Source organism: Electrona antarctica (genome assembly GCF_951216825.1).
Source record: "Electrona antarctica genome assembly, chromosome: 11".
Classification (NCBI taxonomy): domain Eukaryota; kingdom Metazoa; phylum Chordata; class Actinopteri; order Myctophiformes; family Myctophidae; genus Electrona; species Electrona antarctica.
Window position 1 is genome coordinate 37,507,587 of NC_136792.1, and position 25,193 is coordinate 37,532,779.

The 25,193-nt window shown below is 43.8% G+C and overlaps 1 protein-coding gene across 1 annotated transcript in view; it reads left to right on the plus strand.

Annotated features, from left to right (window-relative positions):
* Positions 1 to 24,275, plus strand: part of LOC306932815 (lissencephaly-1 homolog A-like) — a 65,286-nt gene extending 41,011 nt beyond the window's left edge. Inside the window, exons 4-11 of the mRNA XM_079514749.1 lie at positions 3,497 to 3,571; positions 4,344 to 4,550; positions 10,183 to 10,351; positions 15,533 to 15,635; positions 16,310 to 16,538; positions 19,312 to 19,413; positions 20,133 to 20,289; positions 21,488 to 24,275. Coding sequence (XP_079370875.1) covers positions 3,497 to 3,571; positions 4,344 to 4,550; positions 10,183 to 10,351; positions 15,533 to 15,635; positions 16,310 to 16,538; positions 19,312 to 19,413; positions 20,133 to 20,289; positions 21,488 to 21,561 — 1,116 coding nt within the window. The 3' untranslated portion in view covers positions 21,562 to 24,275. The remainder of the gene's footprint in view (positions 1 to 3,496; positions 3,572 to 4,343; positions 4,551 to 10,182; positions 10,352 to 15,532; positions 15,636 to 16,309; positions 16,539 to 19,311; positions 19,414 to 20,132; positions 20,290 to 21,487) is intronic.
* Positions 24,276 to 25,193: the final 918 nt, after the last annotated feature.

The window sequence follows — 25,193 nt, forward strand, 5'->3', positions numbered from 1 at the left end:
GCATTACACTTGTTTACAAGAGGGTCCACCTTGTTCAATTCATCAAAACATTTAGAGACGTACAAATAGACACTTCAATATAGTCAAAGAACAGAACAGGAATTCATCATAAAGGAGGTAAAAAGGGAGAAGAAACATATACAGTGAGGGGAAAAAGGGGTGGTTGTTGACAGGTCTCACTTTATGTCTCATAGTATTCCTGAAGAAGATCCTAGTGATCGAAACGTTGAATCAATAATAAACCAGTGGAGCTGAGTTTCTTTACCAGTGTTGCGGACTCTTATTTTTTCCTCTTTAGGCAATGGGCTGAAACATCAGTCCTGTGTGTGTTTACGTGCATGTAGGGCAGGCCTAATTTGTAGTGTGTATCTGTTTTAGCTAGGAGTAAAACAGAGTGGTTGTCTGTAAAGGCAGGTTTGGAGCTCATGTAGGAGTTTGCTAGTCCAACAACATGCCACACCACTTCATGCCACCTGGCTCTGAAGCAGCAGCACACCTGTGTGTTAGCCTGGTGCAGCCAGACTTCATCCGCCCCTGTTGCATATGCATTATGCCCCGAGGCAGCCCAGCGCAGTGGTATATTAGTATAGCAACGCGAGGCTACCTTTGTGTTGGCACTGCACCCAACTAGATTCATGGAGTCGGTGTGTGTATGTGCCTGCCTGGCAGTCACATAATGTTTCCTTTTAATTTTGCAGTATATTAGGGCTTGGTTTTGGCAGGTATCCCAATACGATACTTTTGCTGATATGATACAGATGACCAACAAATAAATCTTCCAAATTGAGGCTATGAGAGTTTAGGTTTAGTTTCACTGTCCTGATTCTTGTCCTCACGTCTTTTGTCAAAATACTGCGATATGGGCCTATTGATATGTATGGACTTCATCAATCAGTGTTGTCCCTGGACGCGTTCAATGAACGATCGTTCACGAACCCGTTAATATTTTTGGGTGAACGTGAACTGAACGTACTGTATTTCTGCTTGATGAACGCTGTTGTGAACGCGTTCATTTCTGGAATGTGTGGACGTCACTTTCTCACAGTTCACCTTGTTGAGTTCGTTCAAGAGTTTGAGTGTTTCCATATAGCCTTCCAGGCGAAACCCCAGCTAAAATACACCTAAACCCCAGGCCTTAATATTTAGCGGAAAACCCACCAATAAGCCCATATCCGACACCAAATTAACTAATCTTTCTCAGCCATGCAATTTCTCTGCCTCGATCGGCCAACAAAAGATATCTACCTCCCACAGTGAAGCCTGATTTATTCTTCGTCGTACGACAAGGTCCGTGCTGAAAAAAGCTGATCTACAAGCTCACAACGCGTCGTTTCCGCAACGCCTTGTGAGCTTGGAGATCAGCTATTTTCAGCACGTCGTGATATGCAGGCTTTGAGAACGTTCAAAAACTTTTGCCTTCACAATAAAAGCATACATCTTACACAAGTTGGCCCATAAAGACAGAAGCAAAGTGGAAAAGGATTAAAGGCGTAGTGAAATGAAAAATACGTTTTTCACAGTTTTAGACCATATCCGTGGTCATCATATGGGCATACCTAACAATGGATGCCAAAAAATGGGCAAATTCAAATTTTTGTGTTTTTATATCAAAAGTCCATACAAATATATATTTTTAATTAATTCCTGAAAACGAAAACGTGCTGCTTGATGATATGTCGAGGCCCACATCAATAAAAGCCAATAAAAATGAAGCTCACCAGTTTTATTCCCATATCTGCGCGTCCGTCAGAACACAGGTGCTACTGATTACAGAAATCCTCCATTTTTAATCCAATTGAAGGTGACATCCAGACAGTGTATTAATCGTTTTCAACCGAATCATCACGCTAAAATATGTACAGTATATAGGTTGTGTACAGGTTAGAAAAACATCCCCTGGCTTTTCTTCCGTCTCTCTGTCACTTTGTAAACAAACCACTGTGCATGAGACGGACGTATAGGACCCATAGCCTGGAGGGATGCAACGCTCTGATTGGTTCAGAAACTTCACAGCTAGCGTTTCCAGCACATACAAGCTGAAACTTCAAAATAAAATGCAGACCATTTCCGTTTCACTACGCCTTTAAGAATTCGGTGGCATTTCACATTGCAATTTTTCACATTGCATTTTTTCCAAAATGTAAAAATAAATAAATAAGGAATTAATTTAGATAATGTTAATGGACATATTGTAAAGGTTTGTTTAAGGTTTGACTTTATTCCCAACAGGAATTAAGTCTGTGGTTCTATATGGCAATAATTTTGACTAGCTCGCAGCAACTTATTGGGGAAAAGAAACTAAAGTACTAAACTCGATTTTTTTCAGTTCAACATTTTGAATGATGAACTATGAACTGAACTAGTTCATTTTCAAATTTGTGAACTGAACTGAACTAGTTCATTTTCAAATTTGTGAACTGAACTGAACTAGTTCATTTTTAAATTTGTGAACTGAACTGAACTAGTTCATTTTTAAATTTGTGAACTGAACTGAACTAGTTCATTTTCAAATTTGTGAACTGAACTGAACTAGTTCATTTTTAAATTTGTGAACTATGAACTGAACTAGTTCATTTTTTAATTTGAACTATGAACTGAACTAGTTCATAGTTTCCCAACACTGTCACCAATACATATCCCGTTATTCCATGTTTTGAATGAGCACAGTCAGTATATAGACTCACTGTATATTCCTTGTGATATAATATTAACCCCCATGTTATAGCCTTTTCTCTGCCATTATGACTGGTTGAACAGTAGAGCAGGCTTATCCAGCCAGAAACAGTTATTTGGCTCATTTGCAAATCCCTGTTCTTGTAGAGAATTCTTAACATACCATAATTCAATCTCAGACCTCAAAGCAAAAGAGGCAACTCAGAAGTTAATCACCCAGCCAGCAGGCCTATGGGGTAAAAGGTGGATGCTCTGCTGCTCTGGCTCTTAGGGGGATTTATACTCTGTTCGGTTGCAGGCCGCAAACAAAAAACAGCCGATCTACAAGCTCACCAGGCATGGCACGGCGACGCCTTATGAGCTTGTAGATTAGCTATTTTCTCTGTGCGACATGTTAACTAGGTACAAATCCCCCTTTAACTTCCACTAACTACTCCTCCTGTACTGGTTGTTTGTGTGTGTGTGTGTGGCTGAAAGCTGCCTGTAAGCCTTCCTTGTCTGCAGGAGATTAGCTTGTGGGAGAGAGATTATGACTTGGAGGTTTGTGTGTTACGCGTGAGTGTGTGTGTGTGTGTGTGTGTGTGTGGTGGTGGGGGGTACAGTATGTAGTCTGCGTCCGGTGGTCAGTGTTAGCCTGTGAGTGGTGTGTGTAAATGAATAAATCCCGGCCCGCCTGCCTGCATGCATGCCACCCCAGCTGGCCCCGGGCCCCACCAGGCCCCGGCTGATTATACTAAGCCCACAGGCTCTTTGATTGGTTTGGTTTTACATGTTGTTTTTCCTGATTACCTAAATCTTTACCCTCTTCTCCTTTCTCCCCCAGAATGAAGAATTGGATAAGAAGTACGCCGGCCTTTTGGAAAAGAAATGGACCTCAGTAATCAGATTACAAAAGAAGGTTTGTAGTGGGTTTTCAACCTTTAAGGGATTTTTGCAGGGCTTTTGTGAATGGTTTTGTGACATTTTTTCTTATACTTAGTTTGGCGGTAAACGTCACGCAGCGGGAATAGCCCGATCTACAAGCTCACAACTGCGCCGCACTGCAGCGCGTTCTGAGCTTGTACATCTGTTGTTTTCACAGTGTGCAACACCCGCGCAAAACTTAAGTAGTACTGAGGCTTGATGTTCTTTTCTACGAATACAAATCTGCAATGACTTAGAGCGTCGTTTAAAGGTATATTCAGTGATTTGACTTAATCTAAATATCACTTATTTTTTCTTTTTTTCTGGATAATCCTCCCTACAATAGAGTGTGCTGACCATATAAGGAGCTCCTCCCTGTCCCCAGTGAGCCCCTCGGGTCAAAAACCCCTAGTTTCAGTTTTGGTGGCGGGTGGCAAAGCCTTCATCCAATCAGGATGAGAGGGGCCTTCCTCCGATCATGATCGAGTGGGGGCGGGCCTTGGTGCACATGCTGTTGGCCTGTTGCACTTCCCCCCACTGTAGAGCGTGCATATGCACATTTTGTTACCTGGGCGGACTGGGTGGTTTTCCAAATCACTCAAATCACTGAATGCTCCTTTAATGATGCTGTTGTTATGTGGGGCCTCATTTTTACAACAACCACCCCCACCAACTTTACACTAACCCCTGTAAATATTCCTGACACTTTGTACACGCCTCCCATTCTGTCATAATGTCACTAACTGTGCCTCCTCCCGGGCCAACAGGTGATGGAGTTGGAGTCGAAGCTGAACGAGGCCAAGGAGGAGATCACCCTGGGCGGGCCCATCGCCCTGAAACGTGACCCCAAAGAGTGGATCCCGCGCCCGCCAGAGAAGTACGCGCTGAGCGGCCACCGCAGCCCGGTCACCCGTGTCATCTTCCACCCCGTCTTCAGTGTCATGGTGTCGGCCTCCGAGGACGCCACAATAAAAGTCAGTGTGCAGTTGTTTTGATTTATAATCTACCTCGTTGTGAAATCAAATGACTTTCAGGACAATGTGTGTGTTGTGTCAATTACCCTGACTGTTGTTTTGTTGTTTTTTCATGATCAGTCATCATTCACCATAGGTTGTGTGCATTTAATGAAATTATGTCTGCTTGGCACAAAACAAATTTCCACAAGGATAAATAAAGTATCAATCTAATCTATAACTGTAGTCCTGCAATGGGAGAGTGAACAGGAAATGGTTATGCGTGCCACCTTCTGGAAAACGTACATTTACAGTATGCACAAAGCATATTTTGATAAATGAAGGTGCCCAAGTTTCCATTGATATGGTTCCCGATTGTTATTTCCAATCTACAGCATCATATATATATATATATGGTAGTGGTGCAACTCTATGGTAGTGGTCCGAGGGGGGGGGGGGGGGGGGGGGGCAGTGCAACACTAGCAGGCAACGGTGCAACACTATCTCTCTCTCTCTGTTTCTGGCACAACAGTGCCACTTTTGCCCCTACTGGTACTCTAAACGGACATACCCAGGCAGCCAGCCTGGCAGACAGGCACCCACACACATAGTCACTTAAGGAAGTGGTTTGCACCACTTAATAAAAACATTCCTGTGGTTGACATTTACATAAAGCTGTATGCACAATAAACCTAGAGAAGGCTTTTCATTCCATTAAATCCAAACTGCTGAGTGTCAGCCCTCCTCAACCTCCATTTAGTTTAGTGATCATCAGTGACCTTGTTTTATATCCCCCGACGAGCTTCTCCTCTCCTGACTTTCAGCATAATGCACATGAAACAAACACACACACACACACACACACACACACACACACACACACACACACACACACACACAGAGGAAACGCTAGCTGGCGAAGAGATGCTTGCGAAAGAGCGTTTCCACGGCAATAAGCTTCCGTTGTTCTCCCCATTCATTCAGCATGACTGCCAGCCAGCCTGGCATCCAGACAAACCGCACACATCTCAAGATCCCCTGCTGTCTCTCTCTCTCTCTCCCCTCCCCTCTTGGTGCTCGTCTTCCATTCTCAAACATATTCATTCATCGGCCTCTCTCTCTCCGCCTCCAGGAACTGTCCAGGGTCCACAGCGATATCACCTTAAACCCATTTTGACCTGAGATCAGATTCTAAAAATGTCTTCTACATCCTGACGGTTTTCTGAAAAAGCTATGTCCGTCATTCTTCGATTTTTCAAAAATAGCAGACCTACAAGCTCGTAGCGCGCCACTCGGTGGCGCGCTATGAGCTTGTAGATCTGCTATTTTTCAATAGCTAAAGCATAACATAATGCTAACACCAAAAGGGGTTCCCGCTTAATCGGGATCGGTTAATCCCGATTTACACTTCATCGTAGTACTACGGAGTCACATTTCGAAAATAGCCGGTCTCCAAGCTCACAACAACGAGTTGCGTGCTTTGAGAACGGCTATTTTCAGCGTGCGTACGCCGTACGGTGAAGTATAAAAATCAGGCATCACCGACCTTGACGTTGATCTTGATCCATGGTTGCTGCTATATATAGAATCCTCAACCATACGGTGCTGCATATTATGATCTTTCTCTGGGTTATTCCTGCAGTATCAGGTCAGCAGTGCAGTAAGCATTGTTATCGTGCCCCATTTCACTATTCCCAACGTTTGTGCATTATTTTATAAAGAGAACAAGAGATGGGTCTACAGCTCTCCTCACCTCGGGGCTGCTTCCACCACCATCGTTCACTATTGCGGCTGCCCACCCTCTCAGCCCCCGCACCCACCCCCCCCTCCTCACAGGGAGACCTCAGATCTCAGCATCCTGTTTTCTCTCGCTTCATTTATCTTCTATTGGAGCACTCCAGGTCCCACACCACCCATGACCACCCACTGCTGAGACCCCGCCAGCCCTCGGGAGGAGAGCCAGGCCTGGTACCAAATCTGTAAATCTAAGCCCTCCACCCCCCCTGAATCCACCCACCCGCTTTATTTTCTTCATGGCCTCGCTTGCCTTCTCTCGGTGTGTCCTACTTTTGTCGGCCCAAACTGGTCCGGTTAAATCTTATAACAGGGGTGGGAGTTGAACTTAAGCACTTGGCTCACTCTTGGCCTGATTTATACTAGGGTTGCGTGCCGATGCTTTGTGAGCTTGCAGATCGGCTATTTTCGCCACAACGAATGAACAGAGCATAAATTACTCCTCTTGCTGTCTTTAACGTGTCTCACTGATCGGCTCTCCCATTGACGCTCTACATCTAGTGTCTCGGTGTTTAGCCTCCAGTCCTCCTCCAACTAGTTCTCTGCTCTCTCATTAGTATGCAGTGTGTGTGGAACTCTGTGTCCAAAAAGCTCTCTCTTGTTTTCTTTATGCCCTTTCTCTCTCCTTCACTCTTGACGTTGCCCTTCTTTGCCTTTCCTTTTTACTTCCTTTTTACTTTGCCCAATCTATGCATGGCTGGACGCTACCTCGGGTCATATAATCTATCTTGGCAGTATGCAAATGAGCAGGTCTGTGCTGCTCTCTCACACCCCTCCCTCCCCCGCACAGGGCGAGGGAGAACACACACCCCTCCCTCCCCGCACAGGGCGAGGGAGAACACACATAACAAATTAAAAGACCGTTTGTTTAACCCATTTTTGGGCGGGAACCCCTTTTGGTGTTAGCATTATGTTATGCTTTAGCTATTGAAAAATAGTAGATCTACAAGCTCATAGCTACGAAAAACGAAAGTACGACGAAGACATGCATAGCTTTTTCAGAAAACTGTCAGGATGTAGAAGACATTTTTAGAATCTGATCTCAAAAATCAAAATGGGTTAAAAACCGGGTACATGCATGGGTCTCCAACGTTGCTTACTGCAAAGAGGACATCTATCTCTCAGTGGCAAAAACCCGAGACATCCTGACCCCAAACTATCATTTATGATTATGCAACAAGGCCCTGTACTTCTGCAGTTGCATAACATGCGTAGTGTGATGAAACTGCCATCAATCCAGGCAGTTGGATTGACTAGCATGAAACTAATATAATAGAGCACATGATGCAGTGTTTTATATACGGTAATTCTCAGAAGTGCGGGGACCAGCAGGGGTCCTTGAAGGGGTTACAGAGGGTCTCTCCAGCTAAATGATATTTAGGATGAACCAAAGTGGACTGTTGCGGGTCCATTTGGTTGCATTTGTACACCACTACCACAACACTCTCAGTTATTAGCGACCTTTAGCAACGACGGTTTTCAGGGCGGCTCCGCTAGGCGGAAGCAGTCAAAATCGTTAAGCAAACAGCCGTCGGCGACGGGTTCCCATCGCTTTTTGTTTCCCATGGTGATGACGCGTCTATGCAGCATGTGTCCAAAAGAAAAAAAATAACACCCCGTCGTGCGTCAGCTAACTTGCCGATAATTTGCTTCTTACATGCACTAGACATGATCAGCAGTGGAAAGAGGAAGGTGCTGGAGCAATTTGGGGGGTGTCAGACTGTCAGTGGCCTAACTTCTGTCAAAATGGGGCTTCTTGAAATGGAAATCAAACCGTGTACCACCGCAACACCTGATGGAATGGAAGTTTGAGAACCATTGAGACTGGTGAACGTTGCTGCAGACCATGTGTACTCTCAGTCATGTAAACAACACAGGTCATCTCAAGGTGAACCTGCCCTGCTGGCCATCTGTGTCAGGGCGTCCTGAGCCCCTCAGCTGTTACGTTTTAGGTTTTAAAAGGTCAGGGGGAGGGGGGGGGGGGGGGGGGTTAAATCCCCGGCCAAGTCGTACCAAAGACTATAAAGATGGGACCCAACGCATGCCTTCTTGCTTGCCACTCGGCATCGAGGGTTGGATTATGGGCTAAGACCCTGTGACATAGTAGCTTCATGTCCAAGGGGTGTACTTGTACATCAAGCAGCCTCGGGCTACGGAAACAGGAGCTGGAGCTCCTGAACTAGGGGTCACATGGCTCAGGAACTGTTGGTTCCAAAGGCTACTTGCTCACTCAATGATATGAATATTATGTTGCTCGCAGGGTGACACCAACTCTCCTTTTGAAACCAGTTAGAAAAATGGTGAAGTCAGCACAAATTGGCACTCTGATTAGTAGCCTGTGTGAACCACACTTGGCAGAGTGGTGTTTGCTAACCCAGTGCCAGAGTGCCAGAGTGGCCTGGATTTAGAGGGGAGCCCTCGCTAAGCTGCCCTCAAACAAGGTGGTGGGAGTAGACTTGGCAGCAGGGAGGAGAACCCAAATCAGGCAGAAGGATGGAGGGTGGATTTTCTGCTGTCACATTCTAACCAACCCCCACAACTCCCCCCCCCCTCCCCAAACAAGCGACCGCGGAGGGCTTATATCCCCATGTGACAACCCGTCTGTCTGCCTGGAAACCATATCCATAGGAATAGCAACAACACGCCCAGCCTGACTTACTGTTGACCAACGTCTGACTCCCAATCCCACTTGTCAACAGAATACCCAGCACAATGCACTGCTTCTGGACTTGTATCTCCACCAGCATCCCAGCATTTGCATTTCACTGATTAGCCAGTCATTATGCACAAGCCATAATTTGAACTAGTGCGTTATCCGTTGCCAGAGTACTTGGTGCAGTAGCCAGTATCGGAGTACTTTGCCAACTCTATTATGTCAGTCATTTCTAACTTGGGGTTTGGGAGGGTTTGGGCCGGGCGCAGAGGATCTCCATGTGTGGGTATACAGTAAAGGGGCAGATAGACACACAGACATTTCTGGGTTTATAGATAGAATATGGGGACTTGGGAGCTCACTGAATATGTATGGTGTCACAATTTGTGAGCTGTTGGTGAGAAGCGCTTGGTCATTTCAAGTTGGTATGACAGTATGCCAAGAGCTGTCTGATCTCCTGGCTGTTTCAAGACTTACCTGCCTGGGCAGAAAGCTGGCTCCTCATCTCTCTTTGTGTCTCTGCTAGGATGCTCAGCAGCACAGAGACACAGGGTGACAAGGTGGAGACACAGATGATGTGGCATTTGGGTGCTCTGTTGGGGTTTGAGGGGTACAGCTGGTGTACAGGATGTGTGTGTGTGTGTGTATGTTGGGACTTAAACCAACCATTGTTTTTCATCATCTATTTCAGTCTAAACTAAAGTAATCCTATAGATTAATAGAATAATCAAATCTATGCAATTCATTTGGACTGCAAAATAGAGGATAAAATAACAAAGTAAAAAAATGCTCATTTTCAGAACCAAAGAGACGTCTTGAAATTGCTTAATGTTGTAGGATTATGTTGTTGCTATTATTATTTAGTTTTCCTTCTATTTCATGGACAAACACACCTGTACATTTTGGTGCCGTTGTAAACGGCACATGTTAGAAATCATTACATGGTTGACTAACTGAACATTCAAATAACTAAAATGTAAGTTGATTAACCCATTTTGGGCGGGAACACCTTTTGGTTTTAGCATTATGTTATGCTTTAGCTATTGAAAAATAGCAGATCTACAAGCTCAAAGCGCGCCACCGAGTGGCGCGCTACGAGCTTGTAGATCTGCTATTTTTGAAAAATCGAAGAACCACTGACATGTGTTTTAGCAGACGTTTTGTTTTGTATGTATGTATAAGTGTGTATATTATCTCTTCCCTCAGGTGTGGGACTACGAGACGGGAGACTTTGAGCGCACACTGAAGGGCCACACAGACTCTGTGCAGGACATCTCTTTCGACCAGACTGGCAAACTGTTGGCGTCCTGCTCGGCGGACATGACCATCAAGCTGTGGGACTTCCAGGGCTTTGAGTGCATCAGGACTATGCATGGTGAGAATACGTAGACGCGAGCTTGTAGATCTGCTGCTCACCTCTCACTCACCCCCTGCTCACTCACCTCTTCAGAATCCACCTCACCCCCTAGCAGTCACCTCTTCAGACTCCACCTCACCCCCTAGCAGTCACCTCTTCAGACTCCACCTCACCCCCTAGCAGTCACCTCTTCAGACTCCGCCTCACCCCCTAGCAGTCACCTCTTCAGACTCCACCTCACCCCCTAGCAGTCACCTCTTCAGACTCCGCCTCACCCCCTAGCAGTCACCTCTTCAGACTCCACCTCACCCCCTAGCAGTCACCTCTTCAGACTCCACCTCACCCCCTAGCAGTCACCTCTTCAGACTCCACCTCACCCCCTAGCAGTCACCTCTTCAGACTCCACCTCACCCCCTAGCAGTCACCTCTTCAGACTCCACCTCACCCCCTAGCAGTCACCTCTTCAGACTCCACCTCACCCCCTAGCAGTCACCTCTTCAGACTCCACCTCACCCCCTAGCAGTCACCTCTTCAGACTCCGCCTCACCCCCTAGCAGTCACCTCTTCAGACTCCACCTCACCCCCTAGCAGTCACCTCTTCAGACTCCACCTCACCCCCTAGCAGTCACCTCTTCAGACTCCACCTCACCCCCTAGCAGTCACCTCTTCAGACTCCACCTCACCCCCTAGCAGTCACCTCTTCAGACTCCACCTCACCCCCTAGCAGTCACCTCTTCAGACTCCGCCTCACCCCCTAGCAGTCACCTCTTCAGACTCCACCTCACCCCCTAGCAGTCACCTCTTCAGACTCCGCCTCACCCCCTAGCAGTCACCTCTTCAGACTCCGCCTCACCCCCTAGCAGTCACCTCTTCAGACTCCGCCTCACCCCCTAGCAATTCAAAGGGCTTTATTGGCATGAGAAAACACATTGACAAAGCAAAACGTGGAACAATACAATCTACCGGCAGTCACCTCTTCAGACTCCACCTCAATCCCTAACACTTCACTCTCCCTGTATTCTTGCCACCTTCTCTCTTTATTTAATAATTAATAACTTAATTATTGATGCTTGAGACTGACCAAGATATGGCTACTGTGCAGATGTAGCTTGGGTCACTTCTCATGTTTTGTTCACCACGAATGTTAAGAATGTAATTTAGCATGTTATTTATTTAGACAGGTGCCAGGTTCATTCATTGTTTACCTGTTATTCTATAGTTTCAATGTACAGATTGTTACCAACCGTTTTGACAGATTAGGTCTGTGGTGTATCTGGTACCCTAGTTTCTTGAGGCTACATTTCTCTCGCTGCATTCCATGTATGTGATTATTTGCCTCGCTTATTATACAGTAAGTCGCTCTGGATCTGCTAATGCCTACATGACCTAATGTACATATACTGTACCTGACCTGATACGGCATGATTGCTTCGGCCACTTTTTTTTTTGTAATGTTTTTTTTGTTGCTTTCGCCTTTATTTTATATGTTTTATGGAGGGACAGACAGTAGACTGACAGGAAATGGGGAGAGAGATGGGGGGATGACATGCAGCAAGGGCCGTCGGGATCGGGAGTCGAACCCGCGGCAAACTGCCAGACTGGATTACCAGCCAAGGTGCCTGGACCGCTGAGCCACAGCCCAGGCCCCACTTGAGAAAGTATTATTGATGGACAGAAAGAATAGTGCTTATTCTTCAATTAAGCTGAACATTTTCACCTTGACCACATAATAAACGCCAGGGTGAGAGTGGTTAAGTTATACTCCTTTGCATGATGGTGCTAACAGTGCCATGCAAAATAATATAATTTCAAGTTTTTGCCGGGCATTTTAAGCCTTTATTTGATAGCTGAGAGAGCCCCGTTTTTATATATATAGCTTCCCAGTTTTTTGTTGTGTGGTGGTACACAGTTTGATCAGAGTTTCACAGGTAATTTACAGATAGTTCTCTGGAGACTATGCCCAGGGCTCAGGTGCGACACACACAGGCTTCATTATCACATTAAATATTGCACAAAGCTGCTGAAGCTGAACAGTGTGCATCAGCCCATCATGCCAAGCTCTGCCATTTTGCCCTGTCAAAGTGTCAAATCGGATTCTATGTGAGGCTGGTCTGGGCATGATGACTTCAAACGCGTGAACCCTACCATTTGGCACTGGTTGGGTGAAGTGAAACAAAGCTTGTGTAGATTCATGATTGGATCCAGTGTAGTTATTATTTAGTCACAAGCTCTTGTTAATACTTTTAATTTGTTAAATATATTTAAACTGGGATGCATAATCTTCCGTTCTTACCTCATGCAGTCACAAATAAAATCTCTAGAAGCGTTTATATTCTAAACAAGATGCTTCCTGAAGTCAGAAATGAAGACGGAACATTGCCCTTTTGGTCAAAACCATGGAGAGCGCCCGAGATTCAGAGTTGTGAGCCATTCTAATGGAGCCGTAAACAAGGAAGTGAACGGCAGTGCGCATGCACGAAACACAAGGAGTACGCTGCAGAAGGAAAGGCCAAAAAACACGTTATTCTTTTATATATATATATATATATATATATATATATATATATATATATATATATATATATAAATAAATAAAAAGACCTAAGGACGCCTATACACGTCCAAGGCACCATATGGTTCAGGCATAAAAGGTGTAATACAAATACAACATTATAAACAATGATAATATCTATCATTTTCGGGGGATGTCGATATACTAGGACAGCCCTACTTCTTGGCACGCCATCTCATTTCTCTTTGAACACTCATTCCTCTACTGCACATGCGACTTGCTCCAAATCTCTTTGGAATTGGCTAATTTGCAGCGTTTAATATTAAAGAGTCTGAAGCGTGGCCGTATTATGTTTCTCATCTGGGGAATATAGGGTGCCATCGCTCATGTCATCATTGAAGCAGGCCTCCGGCGGTGTGGCACCGTCTTTTAAGTCCTAATTGCAAACTAAATAGCAGAGGGATGGTCTACATGGGGCCCTGAGGCCCTACAGTTTTGGGGACCACCACGAGAGTGGTGCTGAAATGGAAATCCTGCCGCGTCTGCGCACACGTACACACGCACACACACACACACACACACACACACACACACACACACACACAAAATAGCTTGTAGATTGGCTATTTTCTTTTGTGACGTTCCCAAAATAGGGATGCGATCACATACAATCTTGGCGTTTGACCTTGTGTGCTGCTCTTCACGTCTCCCCGTCAACTCCCAAAATATTGCATGCCTGCACACAGTGCATTCATGAATATAAATGAAGAGTTAATAAGCTTGTTCACCCTCATGGACAAGTAGAGCTCAACCTCACTTAAATCCACATCAAATCTTTAAACCTTGACGTGTATGTAAATCAGTGATTCTCAAAGTGAGGTCCAGGGGGGGAGGGACCCTCAGGATTCCATGAGGAAACGTCCCCAAATGGAACGTCACAGGTCTGTTAGCTTCATGAGGATCCTTGAAATTAAAATGATGTATTGTAAATCCTTTCTTTTCAGCATGTGAGGAACCGATTTAACTCGTCACCTTAACTCGTCTTTTTATTTATTTATTCTCTTCTTTCGTTTGTTTTTTTCAAGGGGGGGGGGTGTGTAATTCACACCAAGTCAGTAGGAGCTGGCACTTCTTCCCTCAAACAGATGTGCTCACACTGTGCAGAAAATAGAGAGGGATCACTCTCGTCCCGTCCTACTTCAGTTCAGCCCCTCCTTTTCATCTCCTGCTATCCTCGCTACCCTTCATCCCTCTTCACTGCTCCGCTCCCTCATTACTCTCATTCCTCCTCGGCTCCTCTCTCCTTTCTCCTGCACTCGTCTCCTCTCCTCAGTGCATCTCTCATCCCCTCTCCTCTCCTCCCGCTCGCTCACCAGGCTGGCTGGTTTGGTGGAGGAGATTAGTGCCGATTTTGAACAGCAGTTTAATTATCCCTTTCAGCCTCCTGATAGCAGTTTTTCTGTCTAGCTGCCACCCATTGTTACAGCCTAGTGCCCCCCCCCCTCCCCACCCCCCAAACAGAGCACACCCACATTTAAGCTTCCCTAATGGAGCCTACTTACCATTTTCCTCATCTGTTTAGCAGCTTAAATATGTCCTCCCAACTAGGCAATTAACTGCCTCTTTTTATGCCCATAGACATGCCCCCCCCCCCCCAGCAAATTGGCCATCTCACATGTCACTTAATTGGCTAATTGGGCCTAAAACCTTTTTTGGAGGACCCTGTTGCTAATAAGACATTCAAACATGAGGTTTGGCAAGTGGACAGGATTCATCTATCATACTCTGAATTAAACAGTACATCCAATTGTCATAAGTTGTTGGGTCTGACTTTTATTTATTTTTGGCCAAATTAGGGATGGGCATTACTATATCCAGACTAGCTCTGGTCCATAGCCTTACTGCTCTTGCTGCCGTTGCATTAAGGCTATGGAACTGGTTTGCTTCCTGCCTCACATGAAATGCAGACCAGCCTCTCTTTAGCGAAAATAAAAATAATGTTTTACCTACTCACCAATACAAAGACCGGTTGTGTAATTAGAAAGCCTACTGTCCTTAGTGGACGCACTTTGAGCCCCCCCACCACATGTATAAATGCACTTTTTGGCCAGAAAGAGATTTTGTTTTCACCTGGAAAAATAATAATTTTAGTTACTCCACTTGCACCCTCTACCGATATTGCCAAGAGAAAACCCTCAGAAGACTTTTCTTCTGAGGGTCAATTTCTGGCCAAAAAGTGCATTTATACATGTGGTGGGGGGCTCAAAGTGCGTCCACTAAGGAAAGTAGGCTTTCTAATTACACAACCGGTCTTTGTATTGGTGAGTAGGTAAAACATTATTTTTGCTACAGTACAGAGAGGCTGGTCTGCGGAAGTCAACAGTAACATAGCTCTAAATGCGACAGCATTTAGAGCTATGGACCAGAGCTATATCCAGACTAGATATCATTTGGGATTTCAGAGTGTTGTCTTTTCCTGGTTTTAAATGATGCATATAGTGATGTAATTTTCTACCTGTTCTATTATTTGCCTTTACCCACTTAGTGAGATATTCAATATTGCCAAATAACTGTTTAAATCTTTTGCGAAAAGCATCAATGGTCAATCTCCACAATATTTGTCTCATTATTGATGTCGAGGCATTTGGATCAAATGTATTCAAAATAATTTGTTTTGTGTTTTCCAGGACATGACCACAATGTTTCATCGGTAGCCATCATGCCCAATGGAGATCACATAGTATCTGCCTCTAGGGACAAAACCATGAAAATGTGGGAGGTGGCCACAGGGTATGTATCCATTATCTACCTTCCTGTCAAGCTTTATTTCAACCATTCTTCTTATTGTAGTGGGAATATGACATGAATTATAGTTTTCAATCTGATTTCTTCATCTGGTTAACACATTATGTGCCCTTTTATTCTTTCAAAATGGCGACCCAGGGTGCCCACTTTTAGACCCACTTTTTGACATTTTGAAAGAAAAGACGTCCACAGACGTCCACAGACGTCCTGGCCACTACATGTGGACGTTTTGGGCACAAAATGTGTTAACTGTATCAGGAATAACTAGAAAAGCAGGATCATGACGCACATTTGCAACGATGACACAGAAACACCATATTGTGACAATTGTTTAGAAAACGCAACACAGGTGTAATGGGTTTAATGCTCAGATATGGACTTTGCCTAAAACACATTTTCAATAGTGAGATCTTTCTTTTATTTTTTTAATGTCTGTATTGTGTTTAACCCAGTCTGGGCGGGAACCCCTTTTGGTGTTAGCATTATGTTATGCTTTAGCTATTTTTGAAAAATCGAAGAACCACTGACATAGAAACATATCTTTTTCAGAAAACTGTCAGGATGTAGAAGACATTTTTTTTTAGAATCTGATCTCAGGTCAAAATGGGTTGTTGCCTCTGTTCTGACGATGTCTCTCATCTTTTCGTCCCCACCATCAGCTACTGTGTGAAGACCTTCACAGGCCACAGGGAGTGGGTGCGCATGGTGCGGCCCAACCAGGACGGCACACTGCTGGCCAGCTGCTCCAACGACCAGACCGTGCGCGTGTGGGTGGTCGCCTCCAAAGACTGCAAGGCGGAGCTGCGGGAGCATGAGCACGTGGTGGAGTGCATCGCCTGGGCTCCCGAGAGCGCCCACCCTACCATCCTGGAAGCCACGGGCTCTGAGGTGGGTGGCGCTGTTTCAGTAATGATAAAGACAATCTGTGATGCGACGTATTGTGAGCTTGTAGATTGTTTTGAGCTTGCTATTTTTGGCCAGCGACATCATCGTATGAAAAGAGTACTAGTACAAATTGAGTCCTAACACACCCATTATAAATTGATTTTGTGCACCTGCGTTGCTTTCATCACAGTGTACTATAAGGTCAGCCTTAGGCAGAATGCCATGTTTTATTTATTTTATAATAACAAAAATCCAGCCTAGGACAGCCCTAGAATTAGTTCCTCCCAATGCCTATCCAGGTTAGTGGGTCCGGCTGCTGCCACCTAAAATGTACCTTCTACTTCCAGACAAACTGTCAGACAGCCATGTGTCTGGATTAGACCGTGAAATGAACAGTACACACACACACACACACACACACAAACACACACCCCCCCCCCCCCACCCTCCGTCTTGGTGGTGCAGTAGTGCCAAGGCCCAGGGTCAGCCCATAATCCCTCCACCCTCCCCTCCCTGTTGCCTTGTGATCAAGCGTATCCAATTGTAGCCTCATGTGATTAAAACAACATTTGTCCTCGCAGTGAGGGCTCCACCAGCAGCCCCCTCTTCCCTGGTACAAAGACACACTATGTTCTCCTGTTGCACTGAAGCTTCCCTTTCATCCTGTTATTCCTTATGCCTTTGAAGTCAAAACAAATGTGTGTGTGTGTGTATATATATATATATATATATATATATATATATATATATATATATATATATATATATATATATATATATATATATATATACACACGCACATACACACATTTTATTTTTGAGTGGTGTAAACCACTCCTACAAATGGCTTTGTTAGTCTGTCTGTCTGTCTGTCTGTGCTCAAAGAATGAGCACGGTTGCTATGGTCACCCAGTTCACACGGATGTGATTTCATTACGTCAGACATTACGTCAGACCACAGCTGATCAGTCTATATTAGACCTTACACCACTCAGTTCACACGGGTGTGATTTTTATGTTTAACGCTAATGCTCTAGTCTATTTTATACATCCTTTGCCTGTAATGACATGCCTACAATAGTGTGTCTCTGGGTTTTTATAAACCTTTAACAAATGAAAAGTATTAACAAGAGCCTGTGACTAATAACTACTGTATATTGGACTATGGTTTTTTCATAACATATGGTAAGGTTTCCACCCGAGACAAATTGTCAAGTAAAATGGTCAAACTTCGTCAAAGATCTATCTTTTTTTTTGCCCAACCAACACCACTAACACTACAGTATACTTAAAGGGATTTCACTTTTGGTCATTGTATCGTCTACTCAGGCTTATGTGAACACCCCAGACAGTTTTTAAGTTGCTTGATTCAGCATATAGATATTTGATATTAATTTAAGTTGCCCTGCCTTCCTATACAAACCCATTGTAACTTCAAACTCTATTTTAACCATGATAGATTCATTGAAAACACCAGTCCTTTTTTCTGGTGATCGATATTGTCCTAATATGTGAGGAGGCTGTGTTTTTTCAATTACTGTTTTCATTTATTTTTAATAATTATTTTGGAAAATAACCTCATCCAGGAGGAGGCTGGAGGAGAATCAAAAATAATTATTAAGAAAGTAAATGAAAAAACACCAGAAAAAAGGACGAGAGTTTTCGATGAATCTGGGAAAAAGGGAGTTTGAAGTTACATTGGGTTTGTATAGGAAGGTGGCAGGGCAGGTAAAATTTATTTCAAATATCTAAATACTGAATCGAGCAACTCAAAAACTGTCTGGGTTGTTCACATAAGCCTGAGTAAACGATAAAATATATATTTTTTTTTTAAAGTGAAATATCCCTTTAATAGTTTTACTTGATTGATTTTTCAGGGGAATCTTTGAGGCATTTCTGACAATCATTACGCACCCATGGAAGTATACACACATTCATGTGTGTGTGCACGCACACACACACACACACACACACACACACACAGGTTCTCCCAATCTGTTCTTTGAACGTTCTGCCTGTGTGAAGATGACAAATTGTCAGCTCGTCTAGCAGAGCAGGTTCGGGTCGAGTGACGGCGGCATTTCTCCTGACATCAATTATACTTTCACAGTTTGGAGACCAAAAGCAGCCGCACGTTAATCTTGATATAGAAAAAACGTCCTGCCGTCAACCATTAAATGTGTCTGCCAGCCTAACTGTTTGAACTTGTCATCCCCTGATACATAACAGACACAAACCGTTAGGCATGTCAAGACGTTTTCGCTCCGCTGTGCCTAATGCACACACCCACCCGACCGCCAACCCAGTAGAGAGGACCATGCTTTGATTGAAGAAAAGACAACAAAAGAAATGCTCAGAGGAGGCGTTTGTGTTTTATCTCGTGGCCTAGCGGTACCTCGCCTGTCGGGTGGAGACCTTATATGTCTAAAACTATTACTTTTCAGGATTCAAATTCAAAAAGATTTTTTTATTTGTATAAATATTTGTACATTTAAAAACTGTGTACATTGGTGACTATAACTATAATCTACCTGATCTTGAGGCCTACAAAATCGGGAAAACATTTAAAAAATATATTTTTTTTTCTTTCTTATCAACTAGTACCAACAAGGTCGACTAGTGGATTTACTAGTCGACTAGTTGCTTAATGCCCTAGTGGGCATTTATATGCAAGGTAAAAATAGAAACAATTGTGGATACTGTATATGCAGGTACTCCTGGTCACGTAGGCTGAAGACTTGGGATTTATTATTGTATTTCATGTTGTTTTTACCAGATCAAGAAGAGTGGGAAGCCCGGTCCTTTCCTGCTGTCTGGCTCCAGAGACAAAACCGTGAAGATGTGGGACGTCTCTACTGGCATGTGCATTATGACACTGGTAAGTATGCAAACATAGAGCTTCTATTTTAACTAGATGCCTATTGTGGCTGTACTTGGAGCTTAAACGGAGATAAAACCCTAGGCTAATTATGTAGTTTTTCCTTTTTTCCCCATACAAAAAGGACAGCAGGGAAAAACCATAACATACAACACAGCATAACATTAACCTATATTACTCTGTGATGTACGCAGCACAGCTGCAGCCACAGCTACAGTACTGTAGGTGTGTCAATGTGCATTGACCATGTTGTCTATAGTTGGCACCCAGCCACCCACTGGGCACACCTAAAGCACCTGAGTTCCTTACTAGGCTGCTCTGTTTTTAACCTGCTGTAGTCTTTTTTTAACTTGGAACTGGAAAACAAACTATAAATTCAGCCTAGGGTGTTTTGAAAATAAGAAAATAATAGGCAGCGCTCCAACCAAAGACCTTAAGTACTTTTTAATTCATTATGCACGGACAACGTGTTTCCTCAATATGTATACACAGTTACACACTGAGGAGGGCTTGACGCCAAAACGCATTCTTTCATGCTGCTCGTGCCTTAATGACTTCGGTGTGCTGCCTATTATTTTACTTATTGTGAGTCTTTGTGAGCCTTGCACGTGGCAAATTGCATTTATATAGACTGAATGTGCTTGTTTTTGTGTCTACTTTGATTGTGAAATATAGTGTGTTGCCATTCGCCTTTACAATGTACCATCATATATGCATAGGTTGGCCATGACAACTGGGTGCGCGGGGTGATTGTCCATCCTGGAGGAAAGTTCATTGTGACCTGTGCAGATGACAAGACTCTACGGATCTGGGACTATAAGAATAAACGCTGCATGAAGACCCTGTGTGCCCACGAACACTTTGTTACCTCTCTGGGTAAGCAGCTTTACATTATCTATTATTATGATCTTATTATTATTCCATCTATTGCTTTCTTCTATGAATTGAATAAACGAAAAGTGCTTATTTTTTTTAAATATTGTATTTTTTTATAAATTGTGTATATCAAGGAATTGTATACTAAATTTCTAAATTGACTAAATTGATTAGTCTGATTTAGTCAGTTAGGTTTTAGATCGTCAGTTTTTGGTTTAGAAATCACACCCGTGTGATTTGAGGGGCACTCTTATCATTGTACATCATCATGACGTAACATGTCTATTTGCTCAGACACAAATTATGTAAATTCTCCATTCATTGTCAATGGGAATTTAATGTTTGTGTAAGACGAAGATCTACACTAATAGCTGAATATAGGAGGGGCTAGCACCCCTCAAAAAAAAGTGTTGCACCCTTAGTAAGCGGCTCCTATGCACTGCTGGAGTAGACTGGTGGACAGGCATAAGGGGGTATTCTTTGTTTGTTGCTTGGGTCTCCTGGGGTTCCCCCCTCAGGTACATGCCGGGTGCAGGGGTTACACCAAGCTGCTTCTGAATGCTTCAATGTGAGTAGGGGGGCGAGGCTGTGTTTCAATAGCAGCCCTTTCCATCAGTTTCCTGGGGGCTTAATGGCAGCTGGGCTTTAAGAGGCAGAGAAACACTCCAGGATTCTCCCAGAAAGAAAAGAAAGGGAGAGATAAAAAGCAGATCAAGGTTTAGGAACTGTCCTCTGGGGCTTTCCTGGCTCTCTGGCTGGCTTTCCTTCCATCCTGCCTCAAACAGAATGATGTTGTAAGCTATTGATTGAATCCTGAAGCTGCTTAGGACAGGAAAAATACCTTTTGTTGTGGATTGACTCCCTTTGTGTACGCTCATATGTCTATCTAATATCAGTATATGGTCATGTGTACTGTATCTAGCATTAGTATATTGTTGCTGTCTGGCAGTAACCTCTTATCTCAATATTTAAACTTTGTGTTTTTTCATTAATTAACGCCCTACTATTGTGTAGTGGGGCAGAGGCTGTGTTGCCATAATGTTTGTGTGATTATCCTAAAAGCAGACTATTTAATGTTATTTTGGATAGTTATTAGTTACAGTAAATTTGAATAAATGTGGCTGACTGTCATCTTCAGTTGAAGCTCTCCCTCTTCCTTTGTGGTGATTATTATTGTCTTGTTTGACTGTTTCCTTAGATTTCCACAAGGCTGCTCCTTACGTGGTGACCGGGAGCGTAGATCAAAGTGTAAAAGTGTGGGAGTGCCGCTGATTTGGACCCTGGGAAGATCATCGGACCACCATCCCGATTGTACCTGATCCCTCCTCTGGACCTCGTCTCGACCCGACCCGCCCCCCTCCCCACCATCCATTCCACCTTCCTCAAAACCCCGCCCACATCGAAACCCCGCCCATCAACCTTCTTTCATGTCCTAGCGGCTGCACTCACCCCACCCACCCTACAATGGTTATTTACCCATTGTGCTCTCTGGTCCAATAACTATTGTTCCTTCTATGTAAATTATTCCTGGATGTAGATCAAGCTATTAAATGTTACACAACAAAAAAAGTATTCTTGCATGGTGAATCCAAAATTGTATACTGTAAATTTGCATAACGTTGTCTAGAAGTACCATAGGTTTAACAAGGAGGGCTGGCCGTCTGTCTGTCACGCAGCCTTACCGACCGACCGACCGAAGGCAGATCTTTTTGACTGGGTGTGTAAAATGTTAGGGCACTAAAAAAACATAATTTAAGAAATGACAGTGTCGTTCTTTTATGTGTAAGATTTATTTTTGTCTGTCTATTTTTTTTTATTTAGGATTTCTTTTCTCTCTTTGTTTATGTTTTGTTATCTCTTCTTCACTGTCGTAGTCTGTCGGTGCCTAGCTTGGTGAACTTTTGAGAGGAGAGACAGTCAAAGACAAAGGAAAACGTAATCCCTTAATGGAGAAATGATTGTCTCTTGGGCTTTGTTATTGGAATAATCTGTAGCTTTGTAACATCACTTCTTGAGGTGTGCATACCATTTCTCTTCATGTGGAACTAGATAATATATTAATGGCTACATATACGAATGTTTCAAACTGTTGTGTTTGGTCCTCTGGGGGGAAAAAAATCAGCTTTGTACTCTTGTCATGGTGACACGTCCTATAAACGGAGCAGGAGACCACTGATAGGCTTTAGATAGATTATCCTGTTTAATAAATTCAGCTTTTGCATTCAGGAATCAAAATGTTTTTCCACTGGCTGGAGTGCTAAGCAATGCTACAGGCGCCCATCTCAGCTTAGCATGTAGGCTTAAATTCACTATGGCTCCAAAAGCACGAGGTTGTCCCAACCTCCGCTGCTGCCCACCCTCCGCCCCCTAAATGTATGGCTGCCGCCGTCAGGCTTTGAGTGGAAGACTTCAGGGATTACTTAATCTCTCGTTAATCTCTAGCACTTGATAAGGACCTTAGGAGTGCCTCTCCATTCATGAGATATTGCACTATGATGTCACACAAGTCTGACAGACTTCCATTGGATTAACCCGCTCTCCTTAACTGATCGGTTTCCCGGCCGAGCCTTTATTAGGCTTCTATGTCACAAATGGGAACTCACTGACAGCCGGCTGCTCAGTTTCTCCCACACGATGCTCCCGTTAGGCTGCGAACACAAAGTGTGGACAAGCCTTAGCCTTTTGTTTTTAACTACGCTAAATCGACGCATGACAAGGAGTCAAAGTGAGCCCCCTGGGGTTGTTTCTGGGATGTGCAAAGGTTTATCTAATTTCTGAGGGGGGAAAGGCTTGATGTACACAAAGCAAAATTATTTCAGGTAATTATATGAGATGGGTTTCTGAATGCTTTCCGGCAACTACTGTATAAAATGGCAGATGTCAAATTAGCTTGTAGCTAAAACAAGCAGCACATCTCTGTAATTGTCACCATGTGAACTCTATGGCAGTGGTTCTCAGTGCAGTCTGTGAACCCCCAGGGGTCCTTGGGGGTTCCAGTGAGGTCCCCAGCTAAATAACTGATAGTTAGGAACCAAATGGACCCTTACAGATGTCAGTCATGGTGTCGGTGGCCTCTAAAGCATACCGAACTTGAAATGAAGAGTTTTGGTCAGAACCACTGCTCTACGGGGTTGGAAGGATTCATGTATGCTAACAAACAGAACATGCTCACTCAACTTTATAGACTGTTCATGATGGAGGTGTGTGATGCTGATGGGTAACCACTTGAACCCTAGCATCCTTATTCTGGGGGAACATTCTTATGAGCTTGTAGATTGGTTGGTCAACTACAACTACTAGTTTACTAAGTATAGAGAGCAGTGGTTCTCAATGTGAAGTGCGGGCCGGGGACCCAAGGGGTGGTCCTTGAGATGGTTACAGGAGGTCCCCGACTAAATGACTGATATTTAGGAAACAAAATCGACCCTTACAGGTCTGTAAGTTTCAGTTATGCCGGTCTGTGGCTTTAATGCCTAACAACTGGGATCATTGAAATCAAATACAAAGCTTGATAGCTACTGTGTATATAGGGCAAGTGGTTCATGGAAAGAGCTTTTCAGTGTAAAACGGTTGCAGCAGCTCCCTTGCCACAGATGCTCCATGACTTGGTTGTGGGCATGGTAATGTGCACAGGAGAATGCTTGAACCCCACACACACACACCAACACAAACATAGTCTGTTTGTTTTATGATATTTCTTGACTGACCAATGATCTGTATTCTGTAGTATGACAATTATCCGATCAGATATTAGAGAAAGCGACCATTCTGTTCCCCCTGGAGCGAGTTACGTTTTGATATACAGTACAAGGCAAGACGGCTCGTGTAAACTTGCACATCCCTGCTTCCTCTGCATCTTTGCTCTTAATCCAGATGATCAAAGATGAGGAAGGAATGGACATTAATGCATAAAGCGGATACCATTTTTGATTTAGCTCAACTCATTCCATTGAGATTCTTTGATAATAAAGAATTCCACTGCTTAACTGATCTTCTTATCTAGCTTTTTTTGCCACGTTTTTTCCCCACACACCACCCTGTTCCTGTGTGTACTGGATGTAGCCAGCTGCTGCTATCAGCCTTTCTGCTAGTGTGAGTCTTGCTAGTGTGACAAGGCTGCATGTTTGACATGGACCAGACGTCGAGTTGTCTGGTGGAGCCAATATGTTCATATTTGGAGTACAATGGAACTTAGGGATGCAACAGTTAATCCAACTGATCGCTGTAATCGATTGGTTAAAACGGTATATCGATAATCAATTTTCTAAAATATTGATTAATAATCAATCCCTATTTTGGGCCTGTCATCATTATAGGTGAAAAGAAATATATAATATATTACATTTCAACTATAGTGAAAGTAGCAGATCTACAAGCTCACAATTTGTCGTGTTGTAAAATAAATGTATATAACTGCCTTTATACAAGGTGCTTTACAATGTGCATCACATTCACACATCGACGGAGGAGGAAACCTTGGACGGCACGAACATCAGGAGCAATTAGGGGTTCAGTGTCTTGCTCAAGGACGTCACTTCAACACTAACTCTGGGGCAGCCCGGGATCGAACTGGGAACCTTCCAGCTCCCAAGTGGCCACTCTACCTCCTGACCCAATGCCTCCCCCGTTGTGAGTTCATAGATCTGCTGATTTTGAGTATTCGATTAACTGGAAAGTCATCGATAGAATAATCGCTATGGAAAGAATCGGTAGTTGCAGCCCTAAGTAGAACCATGTTCCTCCAGTGCTCTTTCTCCACTGTAGGGGTCTCATTAGTTAATGGCTAAATGCAGATTGGTCCAATTGAGTATGTTTGTGAAAGTGTCACTGTTTTCAAGTAGACAATTATCTGTCTACATTCTACAAGCAGTGATTCTCAACCTGTGGGCTGGGGCCCACTGGTG